The 22,878-nt window shown below is 46.5% G+C and overlaps 1 protein-coding gene across 1 annotated transcript; it reads right to left on the bottom strand.

Moving 5' to 3' along the window:
- Positions 1 to 580: 580 nt before the first annotated feature.
- DHRS7C (dehydrogenase/reductase 7C) lies at positions 581 to 19,638 on the bottom strand. The gene is made up of 7 exons (XM_063111298.1): positions 19,506 to 19,638; positions 19,124 to 19,283; positions 10,901 to 11,013; positions 9,182 to 9,392; positions 7,587 to 7,679; positions 1,769 to 1,924; positions 581 to 839 (listed from the first exon to the last, which is right to left on the bottom strand). Exons 2-7 carry the CDS (start codon positions 19,275 to 19,277, stop codon positions 631 to 633), a joined length of 936 nt encoding a protein of 311 aa, XP_062967368.1. The 5' UTR covers positions 19,278 to 19,283; positions 19,506 to 19,638; the 3' UTR covers positions 581 to 630.
- Between the last annotated feature and the right edge of the window lie 3,240 nt (positions 19,639 to 22,878).

Here is a 22,878-nt window from a genome sequence, read left to right on the forward strand (position 1 = left end):
CGATTTTGAGGGGCTACCAGGTACTGGTCACAGCTCCCCGGCACTGCCCATGAAGGGGCCGCTAGCCTCACGTGGTTATTTAAGTTTAAATTAGTTGCAATTAAAAAAAATAAAAAATTCAATCTCTCAGTGGCAGAAGGGGCCACATTTCAAGTGCTCAGTGGCTAGTAGCTGTCATATTGGACACTGCAGATTATAGGATATTTTCATCCTGGCAGAAAGCTCAATTGCATGGTGCTGCCTGAAGGGTCGCCAAGTCCTGCTTCCGTGGTTGGAGGGTGACTGGGCAGATTGCCCTTGCATAAAATGGAGCTGGTTTTCTGAGTAGGCCAGTGGCCACAGTGTGTCTGTACTTGAGGGTCAGATGCATTATAGCTTCTGTTTTCCTGCTCAGATGTTACTCTACAGAGTGGAGAAGCTTCTGGAAGTATATCCTAGGAATGTTGGGCCCTGGAGCTCCTGGACTGGCTCTGGGCTATCCTCCCCTGGACAGCCAAGGTGTCCCACAGGGAGAGCTCAGACAGGTTAGGAGTGTGGCTTGCATGGGTGGTGCTGGGGGGAGGACTGAAGAGCCAGCAGGTGCCAGGAAAGCCTTTATTCCCCCTGGGGTGACCCACGGGCCTCCTGCAGCTACCCCTCTTCCGGGACGTTGAGCTTCTCCCTCACCCCACAGGCCACCACAGCGAAGAAGAACTCAGGGAAGAAGGTGCGGACGTACATGGCGGCCTTGGGGATGGAGTTGGCCATGAACACCTCTTGCTTCCTCCGCCTCACGGTGCGCATCACCTCCTCTGCCACCTCCACGGGGTGCACGCCGTGGGCCACCTTCCTGAAAAAGACTGACAGGCCCCCGGGATGGCGGGGGTTATGGCCTCAGCGGGCAGCAAGCTGGCTAGAACCCGCTGTGTGCCCAAGGACAAGGACAGGGGAAGTGAGCGCCATCCCTGCAGTCGGGGGGACCAGGCCGATGGTGCCTTCGCTGGCCACAGCACCCCCGGGGAGACCCTTTACCCCTCTGGGCTTCTGCTTCTCCATCTGTAGAGTGGGCCTAGGCAGGGTGGTTATGAACAGTAGAAGGGATGTGAAGGAGCTTAGGAAAGAAGGTGCCAGATGGACGGAGAGGCTGTCGGTGTAAAATTGTGAAGCTGAGTTTGTTCAAGGGTCTCCTATTCTCCTGTCTTGGTCCCTCCATGTGGACCTGGAGCTTTGGGCGAGGTGCAGAGTCACTACATTTAGAGTATTCTAGAATACTGATACTAACAAGGCACATTTATAGAGCACTCACTATGGGATGGTTGCTGTTCCAAACTCTTTGAGCGGGAATCTTCAGTCCTCCCAACAACTCTATGAGGTGGGTGTTACTATTATCCCTCATTTTCTAAAGGGGAAACTGAGGCACAGAGAGATTAAGGGACTTGCCCCGTTCAACCATGTAATGTGTGCCATAGGCAAGCTTCCAATACAGGTGGTCTAGCTTTAGACACTCAGTGCTGCCTGCCTAGGGAAAGTGGGGGCAGGAAGGCTCATAAGGACCAAATCCTGGCCATGCATGCAGGTTGGAAAACAGGCCCAGAGACAGGCAGTCGCCAGGCAAGATTGGAGTGAGTTGAACGACTCAGTTCAGCCGGGCCAGGGTCTGTAGTTGCAGGTTAGGCCTAAAGGTCTGGGCTGGTTGCAGAGGCCCCCACCCCGACCCCCGCTCCATCTCAATGAAACTGGACTGGCCCAGAGGCCCCCAGGAGCTTCCAGCTTCCCTCTGCAATCTCACATTTCCAAATGGAGGCGTCCCAGTTTCCTTGCCCTGGATGAACGTGGTAGGAGCGGATGAAAGTTGGGCTCACGGTGCTGACCACAACGTCGTATTCGTCCACTTCAGCTCGGAGGCAGTCAAAGAAGCCCAGCGCAGCGTGCTTGGAGGCAGCGTCTGCAGGAGAAACCAGCTGGATGTGGGCACAGGAGGGCCCGGCCCTGCCTTGTGGTGGGCACCTTGGAAACAAGAGGTCCGACATGCACAGTCCTACCAGCTCTGAGCTACCAGGGGCCTCAAAAATCCACCCCTCAGTTCATAGAGAGGCCTCTTGAAGTGTTGGAAAGAGGCAGAGCTGGGATTGAATCCAGGTTAGCCACCTGCCCACTGTGTGACCTTAAGCAAATCACTTAACCTCTCTGAGGCTGTTTTCTTATCTCCAAAATGGTGATAATAGCTCCTTTGCCGCATTATTGTAAAGATCAAATGAGAAAACATCTGCAAATTGCCTGGCACCTTGTGAGTTCCCATTCCCTCCCAGGAAAGCTGATACCTGAGAGACATGTTCAAGATCTGGGGCCACGGGCCCTGTGAGCCTGGAGCACAGGTATCCCCTCCTGCTTCCTGCACCCATTTCCCTAGGAGAACCTGTCCATGTAATCTACTCATCAAATTCAGTTCAAATAGTGCACGCCGTGGTTAGGCAAATAGGAATCGTTCAGAAATTCCAAAAGGAGTGGAGCGGACATTCCTTAATGATTTGGGAAGTTAGAGCCACATCTGGGGTGTGGTGAACCCCGATTTCACATTTCGGGGTGTCAGCTGGAGGTGGAGGAAGGCAGTGAGTGGACTACTGTGGCCCCTACCCCCACACCCAGATCCTTTCCATGCAGGCCCCTCCACACTGCCCTTGGACCCCCATCAGCCCCCTCACTGTGCGGGGGTCAGCAAGCAGGAGCTGCAGCCTCGGGTTCCTCACCCTGAAATGAGGCTAATGAGGAGGCAGCTCACGGAGCTGCTTAAGCACTCAACAAGCTGCGTGGCGTGGAGTGTGTCACACAGTGGCTGGCCACGGAAACCCTGCGCTAAGTGGTCAGTGTTTGTGATCACTCTAGTTTTCAGCAGGTTCCCAAAGGAAAACTGTCTGTGGTGAGCAGTGCAAGAAGCAAGGCTGAGAAGCAGGCCAGGGACTGTGGAGAGCAGGAAATCACAGGCTCTTCCTAAGGGCGGTGTCACCACCCGGCTCCAGCTGACTGTTGCGCTGGGAAACTAGGCCGTGTGGCACCAGATTGTTCCAAAGCTGGGAATCCTGATTTTTATAGAAAAGTCCTAATATTTAAATAGTTAAATAACTAATTAAAAATAAATTGCCATCATGATGGCCAAACCAAACCCAGCTGGGCACGTGCCTGAGCCTATGCCCCCAGGTTGCAGCCTCCCCATTTTTTACAATGAATTTATGTACGTCGTCTCATTTGATCCTCTCTGCCCCTGTGTGAGACTCGTTGTCTCGTTAACTTAAGGAACTGAATGAAGAGAGACAGAGGAGCTATTAGTTTCACTTTATGAAGAGTGAAGGAGAACTCAGAGAGGTTATGTGAAGGGCTCCAGGTTGCACAGCCAAAGGTGGCAGAGTCTCAGCTAGAATCCAGGCCTCCAGTCTTCTTTGACCTGTTAGGACTCCCTTCATGAGTCTCGGTGAATGCAATTTTGCCTATATGAAACAGGTTATAGCCACCAGGCAGATACAGATCAAAACCACAGTGAGATACCACTTTACTCCACGAGGGTGGCTAGAATTAAAAAATGGACAAGAAGGAACTCAAACAACTTTACAAGAAGAAAACAAGCAACCCAATTAAAAAATGGGCAAAAGAGCTAAGTAGGCATTTCTCTAAGGAAGATATACAAATGGCCAACTGACATATGAAAAAATGCTCAACATCACTCAGCATCCGGGAAATGAAAATCAAAACCACACTGAGATACCATCTAACCCCAGTTAGGATGGCTAAAATCCAAAAGACTCTGAACGATAAATGCTGGCGAGGTTGCGGAGAAAAAGGAACTCTCATACATTGTTGGTGAGATCGCAAAATGGTGCAGCCTCTATGGAAAATGGTATGGAGGTTCCTCAAACAATTGCAGCTATCCCACTGTTGGGAATATACCCAGAGGAATGGAAATCATCAAGTCGAAGGTATACCTGTTCCCCAATGTTCATCGCAGCACTCTTTACAATAGCCAAGAGTTGGAACCAGCCCAAATGTCCATCATCAGATGAGTGGATACAGAAAATGTGGTACATCTACACAATGGAATACTACTCAGCTATAAAAACGAATGAAATACTGCCATTTGCAACAACATGGATGGACCTTGAGAGAATTATATTAAGTGAAACAAGTCAGGCACAGAAAGAGAAATACCACATGTTCTCACTTATTGGTGGGAGCTAAAAATTAATATATAAATTCACATACACACACACACACACACACACACACACACACACACAGAAACCGGGGCGGGGGAGAAGATATAACAACCACAATTACTTGAAGTTCATACGACAAGCAAACAGAAAGGACATTGTTGGGGGGGAGGGGGGAGGGAGGAGGGAGGGAGGTTTTGGTGATGGGGAGCAATAATCAGCCACAATGTATATTGACAAAAGAAAATTTAAAAAAATAAAATAAAATAAAATAAAAATAAATAAAAAATAAATAAAAATAAAAAATGGACAAGAAATGTTGGAGTGAACCCTTGTGTGTTATTGTTGGGGATATAAAATGGTGCAGCCACTCTGGAAAACAACCTGGCTGTTCCTCAAAATGTTAAACAAAGTCACCATGTGACCCAGCAATTTCCTTCTTAGGTATGTGCCCAAGAGAAATGAACACATGCCCACACTAAAACTTGTACCTAATATTCATAGCAGTATTATTCATACTGGCTGAAAAGTAGAAACAGCCCTAATGTCCATTAAGTGATGGATGGATAAGTAAAATGTGGTATATCCACACCATGAGATATTATTCAACTATAGAAAGGAATGCAGTTCTGAGACTTGCTACAACATAGATGAACCTTGAAAATATTATGCTAAGTGACAAAGCCAGTCACAAAAGACTGCATATTATATAATTCCATTTATATAAAATGTCCAGAATAGGCAAATGTATAGAGATAGAAAGTAGATTAGTGGTTGCCTAGAGCTGAGGGGGATTGGGGGATTGGAGGTGATGGCTCAGGGGTGGGAAGTTTTCTTTCTGGGGCAGTGGAAATGTTCACAAGTGGATTGTAGTGATGGATGCACAACCCTGTGAACATACTAAAACCCATTTAGTTGTACTTTACATGGGTGGATTGTATGGTAGGTGAATTGTATCTCAATCCAAGTGTTATCAAAAGCTGGCTCTTGGCTTGTTGTTCATTCATCCACCAGCTCCTCAATTCCCGCAGCCATTCAACAGTGAAGACCCTGATCTGGGCTGGGCTCTGGGTGAGGAGCTGGTGACACAGAGGTGGGACAGAGGCAGCTCTATCCTCACAGAGCCCACAGTGCTGCAGCAGAACAGCCCCATGGGCATGTGATTTCCATGGGCTGTGGTTAGTGCAGGAGAGGTGGGTGTGCCTATAATGGGAAGGAGACACAGAACAAAGTGTCCCCCTCCAAGCCTGCGTGTCTGGTTCTGAACCTCAGAGCCCCCAATCTCCCTGCTGGTGTTGAAGCTAAGGGAACAGTGCTGTGGAACCCAGGGACGCTGCATTTCTCTTGGGTGGTTGAAAGACACCCATCCCTGCAGTCAGTAACCCCCCTGGTCACTCCCGTGACAGCTCCCAAGGGTCTGTCCAAAACTAGACTCAGAGGAAGAGAAGTTAGGGCCAGCCCAGGATGGCATCTCTTCAGTTCTGACATTTACATGGGAAACTCTGCACCCCAGGGTTCCTCAGCTGCAGAGAGGCCAGGCCATGGCTGATGCGGGTGGAGACAGCCTCGTCAGAATTCTCAGTCCTTGATGCTGTGTTTGGGAAATGCTCCAAGGAAACCAGTGCATTTGTCTTACATGGATTGGTGGCCAAAGAGCCATTGCAGTGCCCTTGCCTCTTGCCTCACCCTATCACGTCACCTCTGTCTGTGTGCCCAGCACCTGGCTTTGGGCATTCATTTGCTGTTGCTAAATGAATGAAGGCATGGGGCAAGGAAAGTCAAAGTCACCCAGCTCCTGCAAACAACATGTACAGAGAGTTTACAAACAACGGGACAGTGGTGATTCTTAAGTGGACTGGGGAAGAGAGGAAAGCGAGGGACATGGCAAAGACTGCCACATGTGGGCCAAACTCCATTCTTCCCTTTCTCCTGGGCCCACGGGTGGAGGGCACTTCACAGGTTCCCTTGTGATTAGGTGTGACTGAGTTCTCCCCAGTAGGGTGTGGGTGGAGGTGACCACGCTCCTCCCGGCCTGGGCTTTCCACACTGGGCACACCTCCCTGACACTCTCTTGTGTCTTCTTGCCAGCCAGAACTCAGATGGGGCGGGGACCCAGCTTGGATCAGGTCGAAGATGATGCCAAAGCAATGACTTGGTGTGACCTTGGGTCCCTCTGACCATAAGGCATGGCAGTACCTGTGACCTGAGCCATTCCCACTGAGACTGTCACGTGGAGAGTAATACAGTTCCTCATCCTTATGTCACAGTCACATAGCACCTCAGCCTTAAGCTAGCTAATGCAAATGGAAAAAGATAAGCAAAACACTACTGGAGGATGTTATGGGCACAATTGTATCTTCTTCCTCACTTGTGTGTTGAAGCCCTAAGCCCCAGTACTTCAGAATGGGACTGAATATGGACATAGGTCCTTTAACGTGGTGATTAATTAGAAACAAGGCTATTAGGGTGGGACTTAATCCAAGCTGACTGGTGTCCTTATAAGAGGGAATGTGGACACACAGAGAGACTCCAAGGGTGCACATGCCTGGAGGAGAGACACGTAAGGACGCACTGAGAAGACGGCCATCTGTAAGCCAAGGAGAAACCAACCCAGCCGACACCTTGATCAAGGACTTTCAGCTTCCAGAATGGTGAGAAATAAACTTCTGTCGCTTAAGCCCCCAGCCTGTGGCACTTTGTCACGGCAGCCTGAGCTGACTAACGCGGGGCCTGCCTATTTCTCCTTCCTCCCTCCCTCCCTTCTCTCCATCAAACATCCACTGAGCTCTTGTTTTGCACGTGGTCCTTTGGTCCATCAGGAAATGTACATGGCTCGTTCCCCACCCTCCTGGAACCTACTTCACGGGAGGGGGAATATCTCCAGAATTTTTCCAACTGGATCCCATGAACAAACACCTAGAAGTCCATCTTCTCCTTGGACATTAAAGGCCTCTCTCACCTTGGGCACTGCCGCCTCCTGGAATTCTGCCCCTTTCCTTCTCTCTTCCTTCCTCAGAACGTCTCCATCCCTCTCCCATCGCGTGATGGGCACCCAACCTTCTCTTTCCCTGTTGTAATCTCTCTTGTCCCTCAAGGGTGCTGGGGCTGTGCATATGTGTCCGGAGTGTGACCCTCACCCAGCATTGTCGTGTTTGTACAGTACACGCCCTGCCCACCTGCGAGACTGTGAGCTTGTGGGGAGAGGAGCCTTATCTTTGATGTCTCAGCATCTCCCATAGTGACCTGCATAGGAACCAAAGGGATGAAAGAAAACCTGGCAGACCGTCCCGTCTCTGGACCCCCTCCCCCAGCGTGACCATATGCCTAGTCTTAAACGGAACAGCTGTTGTCTTATAACATAAGACATACGACACGAGGCTTAACATTTTTGTCTCAGCAACTTACAAGCTGTGCGGAATGGAATTCCAAACTTCCCCTGGATGTTATTCACGAGCACGATTTGGCCTGTTCTCCGGGAGATCATGTTGGGAAGCAGGGCTAGAAAATACAGGACAAGGAGTCCCGGTTAAAAATTTTAGAGTGAGTTTCTGGCAGCAGCAGACCCCATCCCCACATCCCCTCCATCACACGGGGCTCTGATACCCCCGTGGTAGTTACATCGCAGCAGGGCAGGGGGGAATGGGCCCCAGCAATCAATTGTCCAGTGTTTTTACAGAGTGGGCTGGCTCGGCTGGTGAATTACTGGGTGATTTTAAATGACCCACCAATGTCCATTAATTAAGTGACTTTTATTTCAATAGTAAGAAAGGTATTCCCTTTTCAATCCTCCTATAGCCTTAAGAAGAAAGTCTGACTTTGGTTTTAATATGCCTTTAATGCCTTTCTTGCACATGCTAGTCTTTCAACAAAGACTCAACTTCCTCAGGCTGTCTTGGGAAAAACTCGGGTCCTTTAGCAAGCTGGAGGCCCAGCTGGGAACAGAAACCAGTCCAGGTCTTTTCCACTCCACTTGTTTTGTTTCTCTCTTTGATGCCTGTCAAAGGTTGAAGGAATGATATGCCTTCGCTGGCCTGCCTGGCGTGTCCACAGGGACTGGGCTGGAGGAAACCATCATCTCTGGGGCACCATTTTGGAAGCTCTGGAAAGTCATCTTTGTACCACCAATGGTTTTCCCTTCATCTGTCCAGTACTCAGCACTCCATTGCTAGAGGCTCCCAGCATGAGAGCTGGCCTCAGAGAAGGCGAGTGGAAGGCTGTGCCTTCCCGCTTCTGCCAGGGTGCCCGCTCCCTAAATGGAAGTCCTCCATGCTTATATCCCACCTTGAGCTTCTGCTCTGATAAACCTTTATTTTCTATTTTAGGAGGGGCTGACCTTCAACTTTTGATTCTATCCCATGGTCCTCTCCAGCCCCAAACTCCAGGCTTCAGACCTGCATATGAACTTTGCAGTGAGAAATCTCCACCTGGGTGTCTGCTAGGTCCCTTGCACAGGTCCACATGGGAATCACCGTTTTACCCTTTAAAAGGAGACATCCTCCTGCTTTCCCTGTTTCTGTGAAGGGGTTGACAGAATACTGGGTCTCTTGGAGTGTGGGGATAAACCTTTTTTCTTCTCCATTTCTGAGGACAGAATCTTTACCTTTAACCAACAGCCATGGTTAGGAGTAGATCACCTGCAAGGTTAATGTAGCAAAATAGATACAGAGGGTGGAGAGAGTGGTCCAGAGATGTTGACTTGGAGGGGAGCCATGGGTATGAGTGAGAAGAGAGGGGTAAAGGGCAGGGCTTGGTTGGGGAGAGGGGATTTCACAGAGAGAGAGGTTAGAATATACCAGGAAGATACTCGAACTTCCAAAGTCCCTTTTCCTTCATCAACATTTACAGGGAGAATGCTAAAAGCTTTCACCAAATAAGCAGGGATTTTTCTGAGGAGGCTGGGGGGGTTCCATCCAGAATTGGATGACTATCTGGCTAGGTGACAGGACCCTTTCTAGCATCCAGTGACCCAGATATCCACGGGAAGGTCAAACTCACGAGACCTTTGGTCAATGTGATGGGCCCAAAGTAATTGGTGTCCATGATCTTTTTGTCGAGCTCCAGAGAAATCTTATGGGCAGGTCCTTTCACCTTCATGCTGGCATTGTTGATGAGAATGTCCACGCAACCGTAACAATCCAGGACTTCCTTTGCCACATCCTGGACACAGCTGATGTCCGAGAGGTCCAGTAGGATCAGCTTTGGGGTGAATGTCTGCTGAACCAATGAGAGAGTCAGGGCCTGCATGAGATCACCTTCCTCCTGAAGACCAGGGGACCCTCAATCTAAGAGCCACCAGCCCTTTAGAAATTCAAAGCTCATGGAATGACTGCAAAATAAATAAAGAGGAAGAAGCAGAAATAACTCTGGGACAAAGGAGATTGATGGAGACTCCATTCCTAGGGACCAGGGAAGCAACAGCAACAAATCCAACCTTGAACACACAGTAGCAAGTCTGAGCTTCTGACCAGGGTTCTAGAACTCATAAATGCTAGTGAGAATCACCCCTCATAGTGGTCCTCTTTGGAGGATGTACACTGAGTCCAATGGTGACATCACTTTTTTTTTTTAACATCGCTGAGCTTTATTTTGGAAATTGCTTTCCAAACTGGTTTAAAAGCCACGAGAAAATCCATTACAGTACTTTGTAGTCATGTTCTGTTTTTGACCAAATTCATGTACTTCGTATATTTTTGGAGCACTGGCTATGTGCCAGGCACTGTGTTCAGCCCTAGACTCTTGCTCTAATCAAGACTATTGGTCTAGAGGAGGGCACAGATGGGAGAATTGAGGATACCATGTGGTAAATGCAATCCAGTGTTTGATAAACACTAGCTCTGAGATATGCCGTTGAAGGGAAAGTTCCCTGTTCAAATTTGTTTGGGAAACACAGACTGTTCTCCAAGCTCTTTTTGGAGACCCATAATGCACATTAGCATATCAAAGGCTCTGAAAAGTCCTGCAGTAAAGAAACTAGAGGAGCTTGGCTTAACTCAGTATTCCCAAACAATTGACCAGAGAACCTCGTTTCCCCCCAATACCTAATAACATCCTAAGAAATATACTTTGAAGAGTTTTGTGTTGTCCCATTTGATCCACCTCTTTAAATGCCAGACTAAGCTCTGAATTACTTTTGGCTGTTTCCAAACATCAAATCCAACCTCAAGGGTGAAGATTAAAAACAAAAATAAAAAAAGTCTAGAGTTCAGATCCCTGTACTAGCCAGCTGCCCAAAAGACCACCCTGAACAGACCTCTGAAGGCAATTCCCTAAATAATGCCCCAGAAATGCTTTGAAAGCTACACCTGCATTAAAATGTGTTCACTCCTGGATAACCCCTTGGAAGGGGACCTCATTTTCCTGATTTCTTTGAAGGAGGTATCATTTCATGTATATAAAAAATAAATCAGCTGTAAGTGTTTGTAATCACAACCCATACCTGTAACATTTCCTCTCTTCTGGATCCTTGCTGAGTCTGATTCATGCAGGATCAGGGCAGGGGTCAGTGTCTAGAGAACACATTTTTGGCATGGTGGGTGGTGACACGCAACTCCCTATCACTGGTACATGCCTCAGTCAAGGTCCATGGGACACTGCCTCACATTCCCCCAAAGCAATCACCAAATTTTCTCCACTTGGCCCAGAGCTGCTACTTAACAATCCATGGAGGCTGAGGTTGCCCAAGGAGTTAGCCAAGCTGACTGCTGGGAGGAAGGCCTTACCTTGCTGGGGTCAGCCACGCTGATCAAGGCTTCATAGAGGATCTCTAGCCTCTCCCAGCTCTTTCCACACAGCACCAGCCTCGCCCCACCCGTGTGGAACACCCGAGCACACTCTGTGGGGAAGAAGGAAGGAGGCAGGGCACACTGTGTGGACGGAGTCACTGACGGTGAGCCCCCTCTTTGGCAGACTCAAGAACTCAAAGAATTTAAAAGTCTTGCATCTTGAGGTACTTTAGAGGTCATTTCACTCAAGCCCCTGCCCCGGCTGGAATTTTCTGTTTCTAGCCTCAGCTTGATCGCTTCCTGCGAAGGAGACAGTGGGTAAGAAAGCCCCTCTTTTGTTGGCTGGTTCTGATTATTGGCAATTCTTTCTTATTCTGAGTAGAATATGACCTTGTCCGCCCAGCCCTCCAGGACCACAGCTCTAAAGAGATCTCAATCTGAAGAGACTGGAAACAGCCACTATGTGTTTTCAGACCAAATATCACCAGTTTCTTCCAAATTTTCTCTGTGGATAGTGTTAAATAAAAATTATAGGAGGACATTGTTTTGGATTAAGCTCCTGCACTAGGTCCCAACAGGCCAGACTAAAAATCAAAACAGTCACGCATGCTGAGTTTCCACAGCATCAAACTGAAACCAGGTTGTTATCTGACCTTCAGAGGACTCAGGAGAGAGAGATAACAGGCGATTTCCCAAACAGGCCAGTTTCTCTCTCCAATTGGCATGAGAATAAAGTTCCCTCTGTTTCATCGTAGCCCGAAGTAACCTGATGTCAAACCATCAGTTGTTTTTCTGTTGCTCCGTCTCCTATCCTCACCTTACAAGGAAAGTAACTTTGAAGTGATCGATCTGCTTTTTGTTCTTTGTTTCTGCTTTCTTCAGCTCTTTTTCCGTCTGTAAAGCCAACCTCCTGTGCTCCATTCATTGGAACATTTATTCTATTTTATGGAATGAAGCGTTGCCTGATTCTAGAATCGTGCTAAAGCCCACTGAGATCTTTAAACTACATTTGTCTGTCTTTTGACAATAAATACCCCAGCCAGGGTTCTTTTTACATAAAAAAAAGTAAACCTGCTTTCTGTCGAAAGCAGAATAATTAATTCACTTTGTGTCGAGTAATTAATTTTACTCTGGATTAATTTCTGACTCACCCAAGAGAGGACTTTCTCAACTGGGTAGCAGCTGGTAGACCCACAGTGTTCCTGTGCAACGACACTGATACTTGAAAACAATTAAACAATTAAAACAATTTTGAGAATTTACTTGTTCTGGGAACTGTTGAAAGAGATTTACAGATATTAGCTCATTTAATTCTCACAATAACCTTATGAGGTAGTCTCTTATGGTGGGTTCCTAGAAACAGAATCTGAGACAGGCATTCAGGTGGCCAGGATTTACAGAGAGGCGCTCTTCAGAAAAACCCATCAGGGAGGGAGGACCTGGAGTAGGTGCCAGGCAAGGATGTGGTCTCAGGAAAAGTCTAGCCCCAGCTTGATCCAAGGAGGACTCGAATCCAAACCCCACTGCAGAGCTGTCCCACCTGGAAATAAAAGGAAGGAACAGCCTTTTGTACACCTGTGCCAATTGGTCACTGACTGTGGGCCGCCCTCTGGGGGTGGGTGCACAGGCTATGTAAGTCCTGGGCAAGGCAGCGTCCCCTGGCAGAGGACAAGGTCCTGGGGAGTGGGCATCTGTGAGCCACTAGCAGCCATATGCACAGCAGTGGAGGAATGGATCAGATGGTCAAGCACAGGGACCTGGGAGAGGCCCCAGCAGCATCTACTCCAGGGCGGTACCTATCACTGTCCCATTTTACACGGAGAAGTGGTAGATCCGGACTGACTGGGCATATCAAAGGTGAGCCAGGCAGCTCAGGGCGCCACTGGAGACTGGATATTTGAGTGCAATGGCTCCAAGTGATCTGGTTGTATGATTTTCTCCCGCAGGGCTCCATTGGAGAGATGATGGTGGTGAGAAAGTGGAGAGAAGGGGGCCAGCTGGATGGGACAGTTGGCTGGGGTTTGATAAGTGGGCATTATGGGCATGGGAATTGTGGTGTTGGAGAGAGAACAACTGAGGTGCTGAACGATGCAGCCTAAACCAAATAGGAATGGAGTGAAGGCAGAAGAGGCTGATAGAGCGGAAAAGTAGAGGCCTCTAGGGGGGAGAGGTCTCAGCGAGGGCCAGACCAGGTGCTCTGGGTGTAACTGAGAGAGCTGGAAGGAGGGAAGCTGCGGCCAGCCTGCTGACTGATGGGGACCCGAATCGACAAGCACCTGTTTTAGCAATATCACCCTGAACTGTTAGGATTGCAGAGAACAGAGGATTTCTCTCAGTGAGAAAGCGGCTGTCCATGATGATTCTGGATGGCAAAATTCAATAGACGTTAATTCGTCTCCGAGGTAATTCCACGCAATAAATCAAGACCACAACAGGTCTTAGAAGGTGACAGAAAGATTCTAAACATTACATGGAATAATTCGCAAACTTCAATTGGAATAATAAATATGAGAAAAAGCAAAGAACATTTTGAAAAACAATAGTTATTAAAATAAGCTACAGAAATTAAAGGAGAGGGTTAGCAGTTCAAGTATAGACAGAAATATTGATAAAAATAGAGGCAAGTATTGATAAGAACTTAGCATATGATAATGTTAGTGTGTTAAATCAGTGGGAGAAGAACATATTATTTAAGAAGTGGTACTTGGATACCTATTTGGATGGGGAAAAGCCTAGATGCATTATACCAAAATAAATAGTTAAATGTAAAAACAGAAGTATAAAAAAACTAGAAGAAAGTAGAGATCAAAATATACCCTTGCACTGAGGAAAAATTTTCTGAGCAGGCACCGAAGGAAGAAATCATAGCAGAAATGATTTATAAATTTTATCCTTAATAAAAGGATAAATTTTATCTTGCTTAGAGCAGAAAACATAAATAAAAAAGAAGACAAATTGAGAAAAAGTATTTATAACCTATATGTCAGTATTTATAACCTATATGTTAACTTGTTCAATATACAAAGAACAATAAGGAAAAAGGATAAAGACCCTAAGCAAAGAAGTCAGCCAAGGAGATGAGTAAACAATTCACCAGAGAAGCACCAAGGGCGAGCACGTGGAAGATGAGCCAATACCAAGGACAGAGAAATGCAAATTAAACCACTGCACTGATTTTAATCAGATAATCAAAACCAAAATTCGTAAGATACAAGAAAAGGGACTTGTCACATGTTCACTGCTCGTGGCAGTATAAATTGCTACAGTCCTTGGAGTAAAAACTTGACAGTATTGCAAAAGTAAGTTAGATTTCATTTATGGGCATTTATTCCAAGGAGATAATTAAGAATGTCTGCATAGACATAGTTATAATATGATTTATCTCCGTACCATTGATACTCAGCAGTAAAGAGTTGGAGAGAGTACATCTATACATAGAATATTTTGAAAGTCTGAAAACTGATGTTGCAGAAATGGGTCTACTGATTTGGAAAGAAGTTCATGATAGAGTAAGTTTCCAAAAAAAAATTTAAAACACTGTGTTGACTGTACGTGTATGTATGTTTATGTGTATAATGGGATGTTAAGTTATACCTATCTATAACATGACACAATATTAAATTAGAAGTTTAACTGAGGCTCTAAGATCAAATAGATATAAAATTCCAAAGTTATGTGCCAGTCTAAGATGCTGATTTTGGGCTCTGCTTTTTGTCCTATTACCTCCATCCTAGAGAAAAGGGCACCAGTGGGATGGTTTGAGCAGCATGGTTCCCTGCAGCTGGAGGTGGGACTGATGTTTGTGTCACATCAACTGAATGGGCAAGAGCCTGTGGCCAGCCAACTGCCCTGAGGGCAGAGAAGAGAAAAGCTGGGGTTGTCCATGGGCATTGGTTGGTGGCATCAAAGAACTCAGATGACCACAGCCCAGATGTTGGCCATGAGTTGGTTGGGAGCTCTTCTGAAGTCTGCCCAAGAGATTCCTCTTAGAAGGGTGGCAGGCTCCAAAAGAGAAGGTCTGTGTGGAGTAAAGTGCCCGAGAACCAGGGGCGAGGGGGATGGAGCAAAGGAGGAAAACTGTATCCCCCACATCCCAGAAGTGCAGATGGATATCCTCAAGGAGGCCCCTGAAGAAAGACCCACAAAAGTGCCCACAAGAGGAACAATCGGACTTGTAAACATGTGCCCTGCCCGTGGAGCATGAAGCTATCCTGAAACACTGCCAGTCAGCAGGTTTTTTCCTTGCTCTCCTATGTCTCATTCAGAGAAACAGCCAGCCGGAGAAAGGAGGGGTGGGGACGGGGAGAGAAATCTCAACTTCAATGAAAAGGACACGATGATCAGGTATGGGACTGGGCATGCCAATTTCTGAATAAATGCTATGTTTTGGGCCCTACCCTGACCAATGGTTTTGTATAATCTAACAGTGATCAGAAAGTCCTGAGACTGCCTGATTTTTTTTTTTTTTTTTCTCAAGCTGCAGAGGAAGGACTTCTTTCCCCTTTGAAAGAGACCGAGGTGGGCTGTCACCACACCCTAGTTTGTCTTTCTCAATGACCGGTCACACACCAGCACCAAAAACGCGCTGCAGGAGGTGGAATGAAGTATTCCCACAGGGTGTTCCCGAGTGAGTGGCGTTCCAGGTGTGCTTTATGTTTCTTTCTACTTAAAAAATTCTTTTTATTATATGTGGCTTTGGTACAACAGAGTTCACCGAAAGCAGCTTCCTCTGGAGGCAGAAGGCCTGGCTTCTCAGCGTTTCCGCTGTAAGGCTGAGTGGTTGGGGCAGCCACGCTGGGCCTGAGACTGTCACGGTGGTCGTGTTTCATGAATCTGAGAAGTGAGGTTCAGTGAGTTGAAATGAGCTACCCGGAGTCCCACAGCTGGTAAGTGGTGAAGCTAGCACGTGAACTCAAGGACCCTGATGTCCACATTGGGGACCTTGTTCTCCATGTTGGGCTGCCTTTTGGCCAATCCCCACTGAGAAGGGAGAAAGGTTGAGAAAGGAGCATGTTGGGGCGTACTGCCGCCCACACATATACACTCCCTTCCGCTCGTGATGACGGGCACATATTTGCAAGCTGGGCACTGTGGTGGGTGAGTGGCCTGTGGCAAGGGCCAGACCTTCTTAGGAGAGGCGGCTGGGAGTGTCCCTCCCCATCGCTCTGTTTCCTCTCTTCTCCATTATCACCTCGCCTTTCCCAGGGAGGCCCTGGAGGCTGGAGCCCAGTGGTGTGGTTGGTACTGCAAACCCAGTTGCAGCACTCCCAAATGAGTCACTTCTGCTGAAGCCGGGCCTTAGGTATACCCCGGTGTTCTTTTATCTTTTATGAGCTCAGCTCAGCATTTATCCTGAGTCAAGCACTTTGGCATGCACCAGGCTTTTCCTTTTTTCATGTAATGGCATAAATTGAGCCTTTCCTTTCATTTTTCATCAAATCTAAGGTGCTGTTGACTATAAGATGCTTTCTGATTTCAGAGATAATGAGTGAAAAAGGATGGTCTGTGGGGGTTGAAAGATGCCATGGATTGAAAAGACAATCAGCCCCATTTCAGCAATGTTTGAAGGAGAAAACTGCTTCCTAGAAGTGATAATGCAGGCAGGCTGCCATTCATTCGGCTGGTACTCTCTGAAGCAGTTCAAGTACAGTGCTGAAGGGTTTTGATTGTCACTCTTGCTGCAGACACAGCAGGTGCGAGGTGATACAGTTCCCGACTTGGCTGAATCATGGGGATTTGGGGTGATGGTTAGAGGTCCTGTCCCTCATCTGTTTGACTTCCCTGTGAACAACTTGGTGCTGGGCTTCCTGCTGCTCCCAGTGCTACCCACGGGGGTCACTCAGGTTCTGGTTCCAGGGGTGAGTTCTGGACTGTGCAGAGCCCACATTGTCCACTCGGTTCCCCTCACTTTTTTTCTTGCCTTGGATTTGAGAAGTGGAGTAGTTGGAACCCGGAATCACTATCGTCAGCAGCGAGGCTACGCATTTATTTAATGTCAAGGCTAGGCATTTATTTAAGGTCGCACACACCCAGCTTCTCAAGTTACTTCTAAATACTTGGACCTTTTTTTTTTTTTTTTTTTTTTCCCTGCTTTGCATTTCTTTCCAGGGTGGGTCAAGGAGATATAGTAAAAAAGAACACTGACAGTCATCAGGGCAGACTAGACCATTTTGCTTCTGAGATGTATTTTCTGCTGATTTGCACAATGTGTGACTATAACCAAATGAGATTTTTTAAAAATGAGGCTATTAAAACACATATATGTCTCTCAGCAACAGTAGTTCTATCTATAAGACAGAAAATCAGCCAGGATATGGAAGAACTGAACAACCTCCTGAAGCTGACAGGATCTAGCTGACATTTGCAGACTCCACCCACCACCACCAGAACGCACGTTCTTTTCAAGTGCTCGCTGAACATACCTCAAGATAGACTATATCCTGGGCCATAAAACAAACCTCAACACATTTAAAAGAACTGAAATCATACAGAGTATATTCTTTGACCATATGGGAATCAGACTGAAAATCAATAAAACAAATATACAAGAACATACTTATCCAAACGGGTGCCTTCCCTGATCAGATAGTCATTTTTAGAGGCTATTCATTAAATAAGCATTTCTTGAGTGTTTACTATATGCCGAGCATTGAGCTAGGTGCTGGAATTACCAGAGTGAACAGAACACAGGCTCCACCATTGGGAAGCTTGTATCTAGTGGACCAGCGGAGGAGCACGCAGGTGTGGTATAGCGTGAGAGGTACGCCACCGGGCACGTGCATATGCAGGGAGCCACCCGAGCTAAGAGGCCAGACCCTCAGGGACCATCCAGAAGGATGGAGAAGGGAAGGTGGCAGGGAAGGCTCCAGGCAGAGGCCATGTCAGGGGTCACATGTTGGCAGCCTGGCCTGGTGCTGGACAAACATGTTTTGTTTGCAGAGCAAGGTTTTCCCAAAGCCTTTGACTTTGAATGGCTTTGGGTGGGTGTCTCTTCTCTTGAGTGCCCTTGCTCCCCTCTGAGTACCAAGTCTGATGATGCAGGATGTCCTCTTCAGGAGCTGCTTCTGGGACTCACCTAGTGGCCACACAGAGAGCCTAATCTTATGCTTTGTGTCTCACCTCCTTAGGTGACCCACTTTGATCACTCACTGCAATCTAACCCATCCTCAAAGCTTGACAATTGGCTCCTGTCGGGATGCCCAAGAGAATGAGCAGAAGGCTCTGAGAGAGTTCCCAGAGAGGAGCTTCCAACTGTTCTCATGATGGCAGCACTGTGGGAGTAACCCACCCCCCACCAAGGGATTCTTTGGAAGGGGCAGTGCTCAGGACATAGTGGACTCAAAGGACACTTGTTGAATGACTAATAAATGTTTGGCTGTGCGGGTTCTATGCTTGATTCAAAGTAACAAAGACAACAGCAAAAATTGCCTCTAAAGTATATAACATATAGGGTTGCAATACCATTTTTTGGAATGATAGGGTTAGAAGCTTGGAAACCTAAGGCCATTTACTATTCCTCATGTCTCAGATGCCACCGGCAGAAGGGCCCTCTGAGACTAATTCAGGGGTCATAAACGCAAATGCTTTCAAGGCCAGGAAGCGATAGGGCTGAAAGAATCAGGCCAAGTGGCACACAATAGGGACTAGTGGTGTGTGTGGCACATTACAGTTGGCACGCTCTGTCTAAATTTGCTCATTCACATCATGAGTAACATTTGAGTGATATCCACTATCACTCCAGGTGCTGCTGTAAATGCTTTCCATCTATGAATCCATTTATTTCTCACAACAATGTAATGAGGTTCTTGCTTTACAGATGAGAAATCCAAGGCAGAGAAGTAAAACAACCAGCTAGTAAGTCTCAGAGCCAGGAATTGAATCCAACTCCTGAGTCTGGGCTCACAACTAGTACACTTCCGCAGCTAAGGGCCTTGCATTTCAAAATTTCTGGAAACCCCATGAAAGCAAAACAAATCACGTCTGCAGACCAATTTCAGCCCTTAGGCTGTGAGTTTGCAACTCTAGATAGTCCGACCCCCTCAATGAATAGGCAAGAAAGCTGCAGACTCTAAAAGAGAGGACACTTCCTGGTCCATGACAGATGCTGGGAGAGAACACAGGACTGGCCCCCTCCCGCCCGGCATGTTTGCCCGCATGCCTCCCTGCCACCGCCGTCCCTTGGGGTGGAAATGGACACAAGTGGGAGTGAAGCCAGCTTACCCTTGCCCAGTCCAGAGATGGCATCGGTGATCACCACCACTTTGTTCTGCACGGCTGACTTTGACCATAGCCTGGACACCTCTTGATAAATGAAAAGGAGGCCGCTGATTCCCAGGAGCAGCAGGGGCAGCATTAGCACCGTCATGACCCCCATCTTGTTCTGGGGGAAAACAGAGGGAAAGAGGACTGGCTTTGCAAAGGGACCCTGATTGTGACACCCAGGGCAGGGGGCAGCCCAAGTCTGCAGGATACATTCACTCCAAGCCCGGAGCCTCCTCTCCAGGGAGATCTGCTCTGTGCAACCTCCCAGGGGTTGTATCCAAGCTGAATGCCCAGTGAACGTGCTAATCCCCAAATGTTCAAGGAATAGGAAATTACTCACAGTGTCGCCGAAAGCAAACCGAATCCGGGGGGACTGCCCTCCCCAAAGGTTAGTTACAAATTTAATTAAAATGGGTCTGCATTTTTGGAAGGAAATCCATGTGTTAAGGCCACTTGCTTGGGCCCTAATGGTTATTTATAGCTCTCAGTTGCACTAAAGGGCTTTTCAGGGTAAATATAGTGTCTATTCTGATATTCAGGGACACATGTTGGCCGGGTCTGATTTCAGACTTCTTGCCAAGATTTTTAAAGCTCTCCTGGCTTGCCTGACTAGTAGAGGTTTCCTCTGTAGATTGGGGCTGAGCATTAGGGATCAGGACCTGGGATTTTCAGGACAAACATCCTTGTCCTCACTTCCTGTAACACTTGAATCAGGTCACTTCCAGGTAGTTCAGACCAATGTGGCAGCAAGCTATCTGGCCTTCCCTTTCTGTTTGGGGATGAAAAGCAGAGAAAAACTGTTAAACAGATGGAGCCTGTTGCAGAATGAACCACCTGGAGTGTGACATGAAATATAGGGAAGAGCACAGTTTGGGGAGTGTTTCTGATTTCTCGGAGCCTTAGTTTCCTTGTCTGTAAAATGGGCATAACAGTCTTATCTTGCAGAACCGTTGCGAGGAAAAAATAAGATACTGTGTATTGTTAACCCAGCATAGACCCTAGTCCACAGAAGATAATTATTGTTATCTTTAATAACTAAGAATGCTAAGAATTTATCCCAAATGTTTAATGTTTTATTTACATACGGGAACCCAGGAGGATTAGAAACGGAGAGACATAAATCCAGTTCAAGGACTGGAACCATCAAAAACCAGGAGACCAATCACATGGTGTCCTAATGTGTGTGATAGAGACCTGGGGCTGACCCAGAAGTGGAGCAAAAGAGCAGTGTGCAGAGGTGGGGACGAGGGAATCTGAATTTCTACTGTGGAAATTAGGAATAACCAGGAACATTAAAAAACCAACTTTTAATTGACATTTAATGTACATATTAGAAATGTGCACATAGCATAAGTGTAGAGCTTGATGAATCTTCATGAACCAAACACATCCGTGTAACCAGCCCCCAGATCAAGAATCAGAGAGGTGCCCACAAGCCTCTGACATATCTCTTCCCAGAGTCAAAGGGTAACTACTTTCTAACTTTTAAAAGCATGTATTAGTTTTGCTTGTGTGTGTTTTCTTTTTTAACTTTATTTAAATAGATTCACAAGGCTGTCACTCTTTTGCTCAACCATTATGTTTGTGAGATTCATCCATGTGGCTGGGCGAAGTTGGAGGTCATTCATTTTCATCATGTGAATATACCTCACTTTTTAAATTCATTCTTCTTAGGGTTGGCAAGTGCAAAGGCCCTGAGGCAAAGTGTGCTTGGGGTTCTCAAGGAGCAGCTGAGAGGTCAGTGCACCGGAGCAGAGTGATGAGGCTGGGGGAGAGTGACAGACAAGGTTAGAGAGGCAGCTGAGAGCCTACATATCTTGTAGGACATGGCGAGACCTTTGCCTTTACTCTAAATGAGAAGGTCATCCTGGTAGGGGTCTGAGGAGAGAAGAAACATGTTAGACTTTCATTTACTGGGAATAGATTGTAAGGAGTCAAGGATGGAAGTAGGGAGACCAGTCAGAGACTTTCACGGTAGTAACCCAGGCAAGCAATGATGGTGGCTTTCAGGGGGTGACAGTCAAGGGGCTGAGAAGTGCCTGGAATTGGACATATTTTGAAGGTGCAGTAGACAGGATTTGCTGATGGGTTGGACAGAGGGGAGTCAAGGAAAGAGAGGAATCAAGATTTACTCCAAGATTTTGACTTGAGCAACTGTTAGAATGGAGTTCTTTCCTTTTTGTTTTTTTGAGATGGGAAAGGCTGCAGGAGGCAAAGGTTGAGGGTGGGTGGGTGAATTAGGAGTTCAGTTTTGTCTATTTAATTTTGAAATCCTTAGTAAACCTAACTAGAGGTGTTGAGTGGATAGTTGGGTTTATCAGTCTGGAGCATGACCAGGGAAAGTTCTCGGCTAGTGACATACATTTAGGAGTTATTACAGGTAGGTGGTACTTACAATCATGTTCTGGATGATGCCTTTTAAAGGGTGACCCAGCACAGTGCTTTGCAACTGACAGATACTCACAGTTAATCCTTCCCTTGTGCTTACTAAGTGCCAGGCATTGTTTGGAGATCTTCACAAGTACTAACACATTTAATCCTCATAGCCCTTAAAATAGGTAGGATTATTGTTCCCACCTGGCAGATGAGAGAATTGAGGCACAGAGAGATTAAGTGACTTGCTGAAGGTCAAAGTGAAGAGCCACAATTTATATGCAGATTATCTGTTCCAGAATGCGAATGTTCTTCTTTTTTTTTTTTTAGCAGCTGGCCGGTATGGGGATCCTTGACCTTGGTGTTATCAATATCGCACTCTAACCAACTGAGCTAACCAGAGTGCATGTTCTTAATCATGAGCTACATTAACTCCCATAGAATCTAAAGAAAATATCTATTTGATATATATAGAGAGAGTGTGTGTACATACACACACGTGCATATTCATATGCTTACACATATGTACATATGTAGGAGGGTTCTTCAAAATGTTTGTGGAAAAATAGTTAAAAGATAAAATGAATCTTTCCATGAACTTTTTGAAGTACCCTCGTGTATATACATATATGTTATATATATGTGTATACATAACATTTATACATATATAACATTTTTTCTTTTCCAACCATTGCTCTAGTTGCTGGAGAGTACAGAGAATAGTTCTTATATGGAAAAATGTACAGTCTATAAGAGGAGAATAGACATACAAAGGGACTATTTCATTATAATGAAGATTTAAAATCCAGCTAGGTCTGTCTTAGAACAAAGATAGATGAAAATGAGATGCCTTAATTCTGTTTCTCAATCTGGAGTGTGGTTACATGGGTGTGTTTACTTTCTAAGCTGTACAAATATCTGTATACTTTTCTGTCTGTGACAATACAATTGACATTTAAAAAATTTGAAAGGAAGCAAAGTGCCCTGGGAGCCCAGACAATATAGCCAGGAACTGATTTTGACTTGAGCCTCAGTGACTGATGGTCTTCTGTCCTGCCTGGCGTCTAACTGACCACTGACTCCTTTCTCCAGGTGCCTCCTGTGCCATCACGGTTTGAGAGAATTCATTTCTTTCTTGGCAACTTCAGGCTAGTCTCCATATATATGTTTGTTTCCAAGAGAGAACTGAGTGTGTCTTTCCAGTGGATTTTCTTCTCTCAAGGATCAGAGTTTGACTTGATGTGACAGTCACATAGAATATACTTACATGAATACACAGGGGTGACAGCCATAAAAAAGAACCCACACACTGCAAAGGGCAGAGGCTTTTGGCTACACCT

Source organism: Cynocephalus volans, chromosome 10, assembly GCF_027409185.1.
Source record: "Cynocephalus volans isolate mCynVol1 chromosome 10, mCynVol1.pri, whole genome shotgun sequence".
Classification (NCBI taxonomy): Eukaryota; Metazoa; Chordata; class Mammalia; order Dermoptera; family Cynocephalidae; genus Cynocephalus; species Cynocephalus volans.

Bases quoted from the DNA above. Each gene is read 5' to 3' on its own strand.
- DHRS7C (XM_063111298.1), bottom strand. From the start codon at position 19,277: ATGGGGGTCATGACGGTGCTAATGCTGCCCCTGCTGCTCCTGGGAATC. The intron at 9,393-10,900 runs GTAAGGCCTTCC...TTGGTTCAGCAG, and splicing joins GCGTGGCTGACCCCAGCAAG to ACATTCACCCCAAAGCTGAT. The intron at 840-1,768 runs GTGAGATTGCAG...GGGGCCTGTCAG, and splicing joins GGACGCCTCCATTTGGAAAT to TCTTTTTCAGGAAGGTGGCC.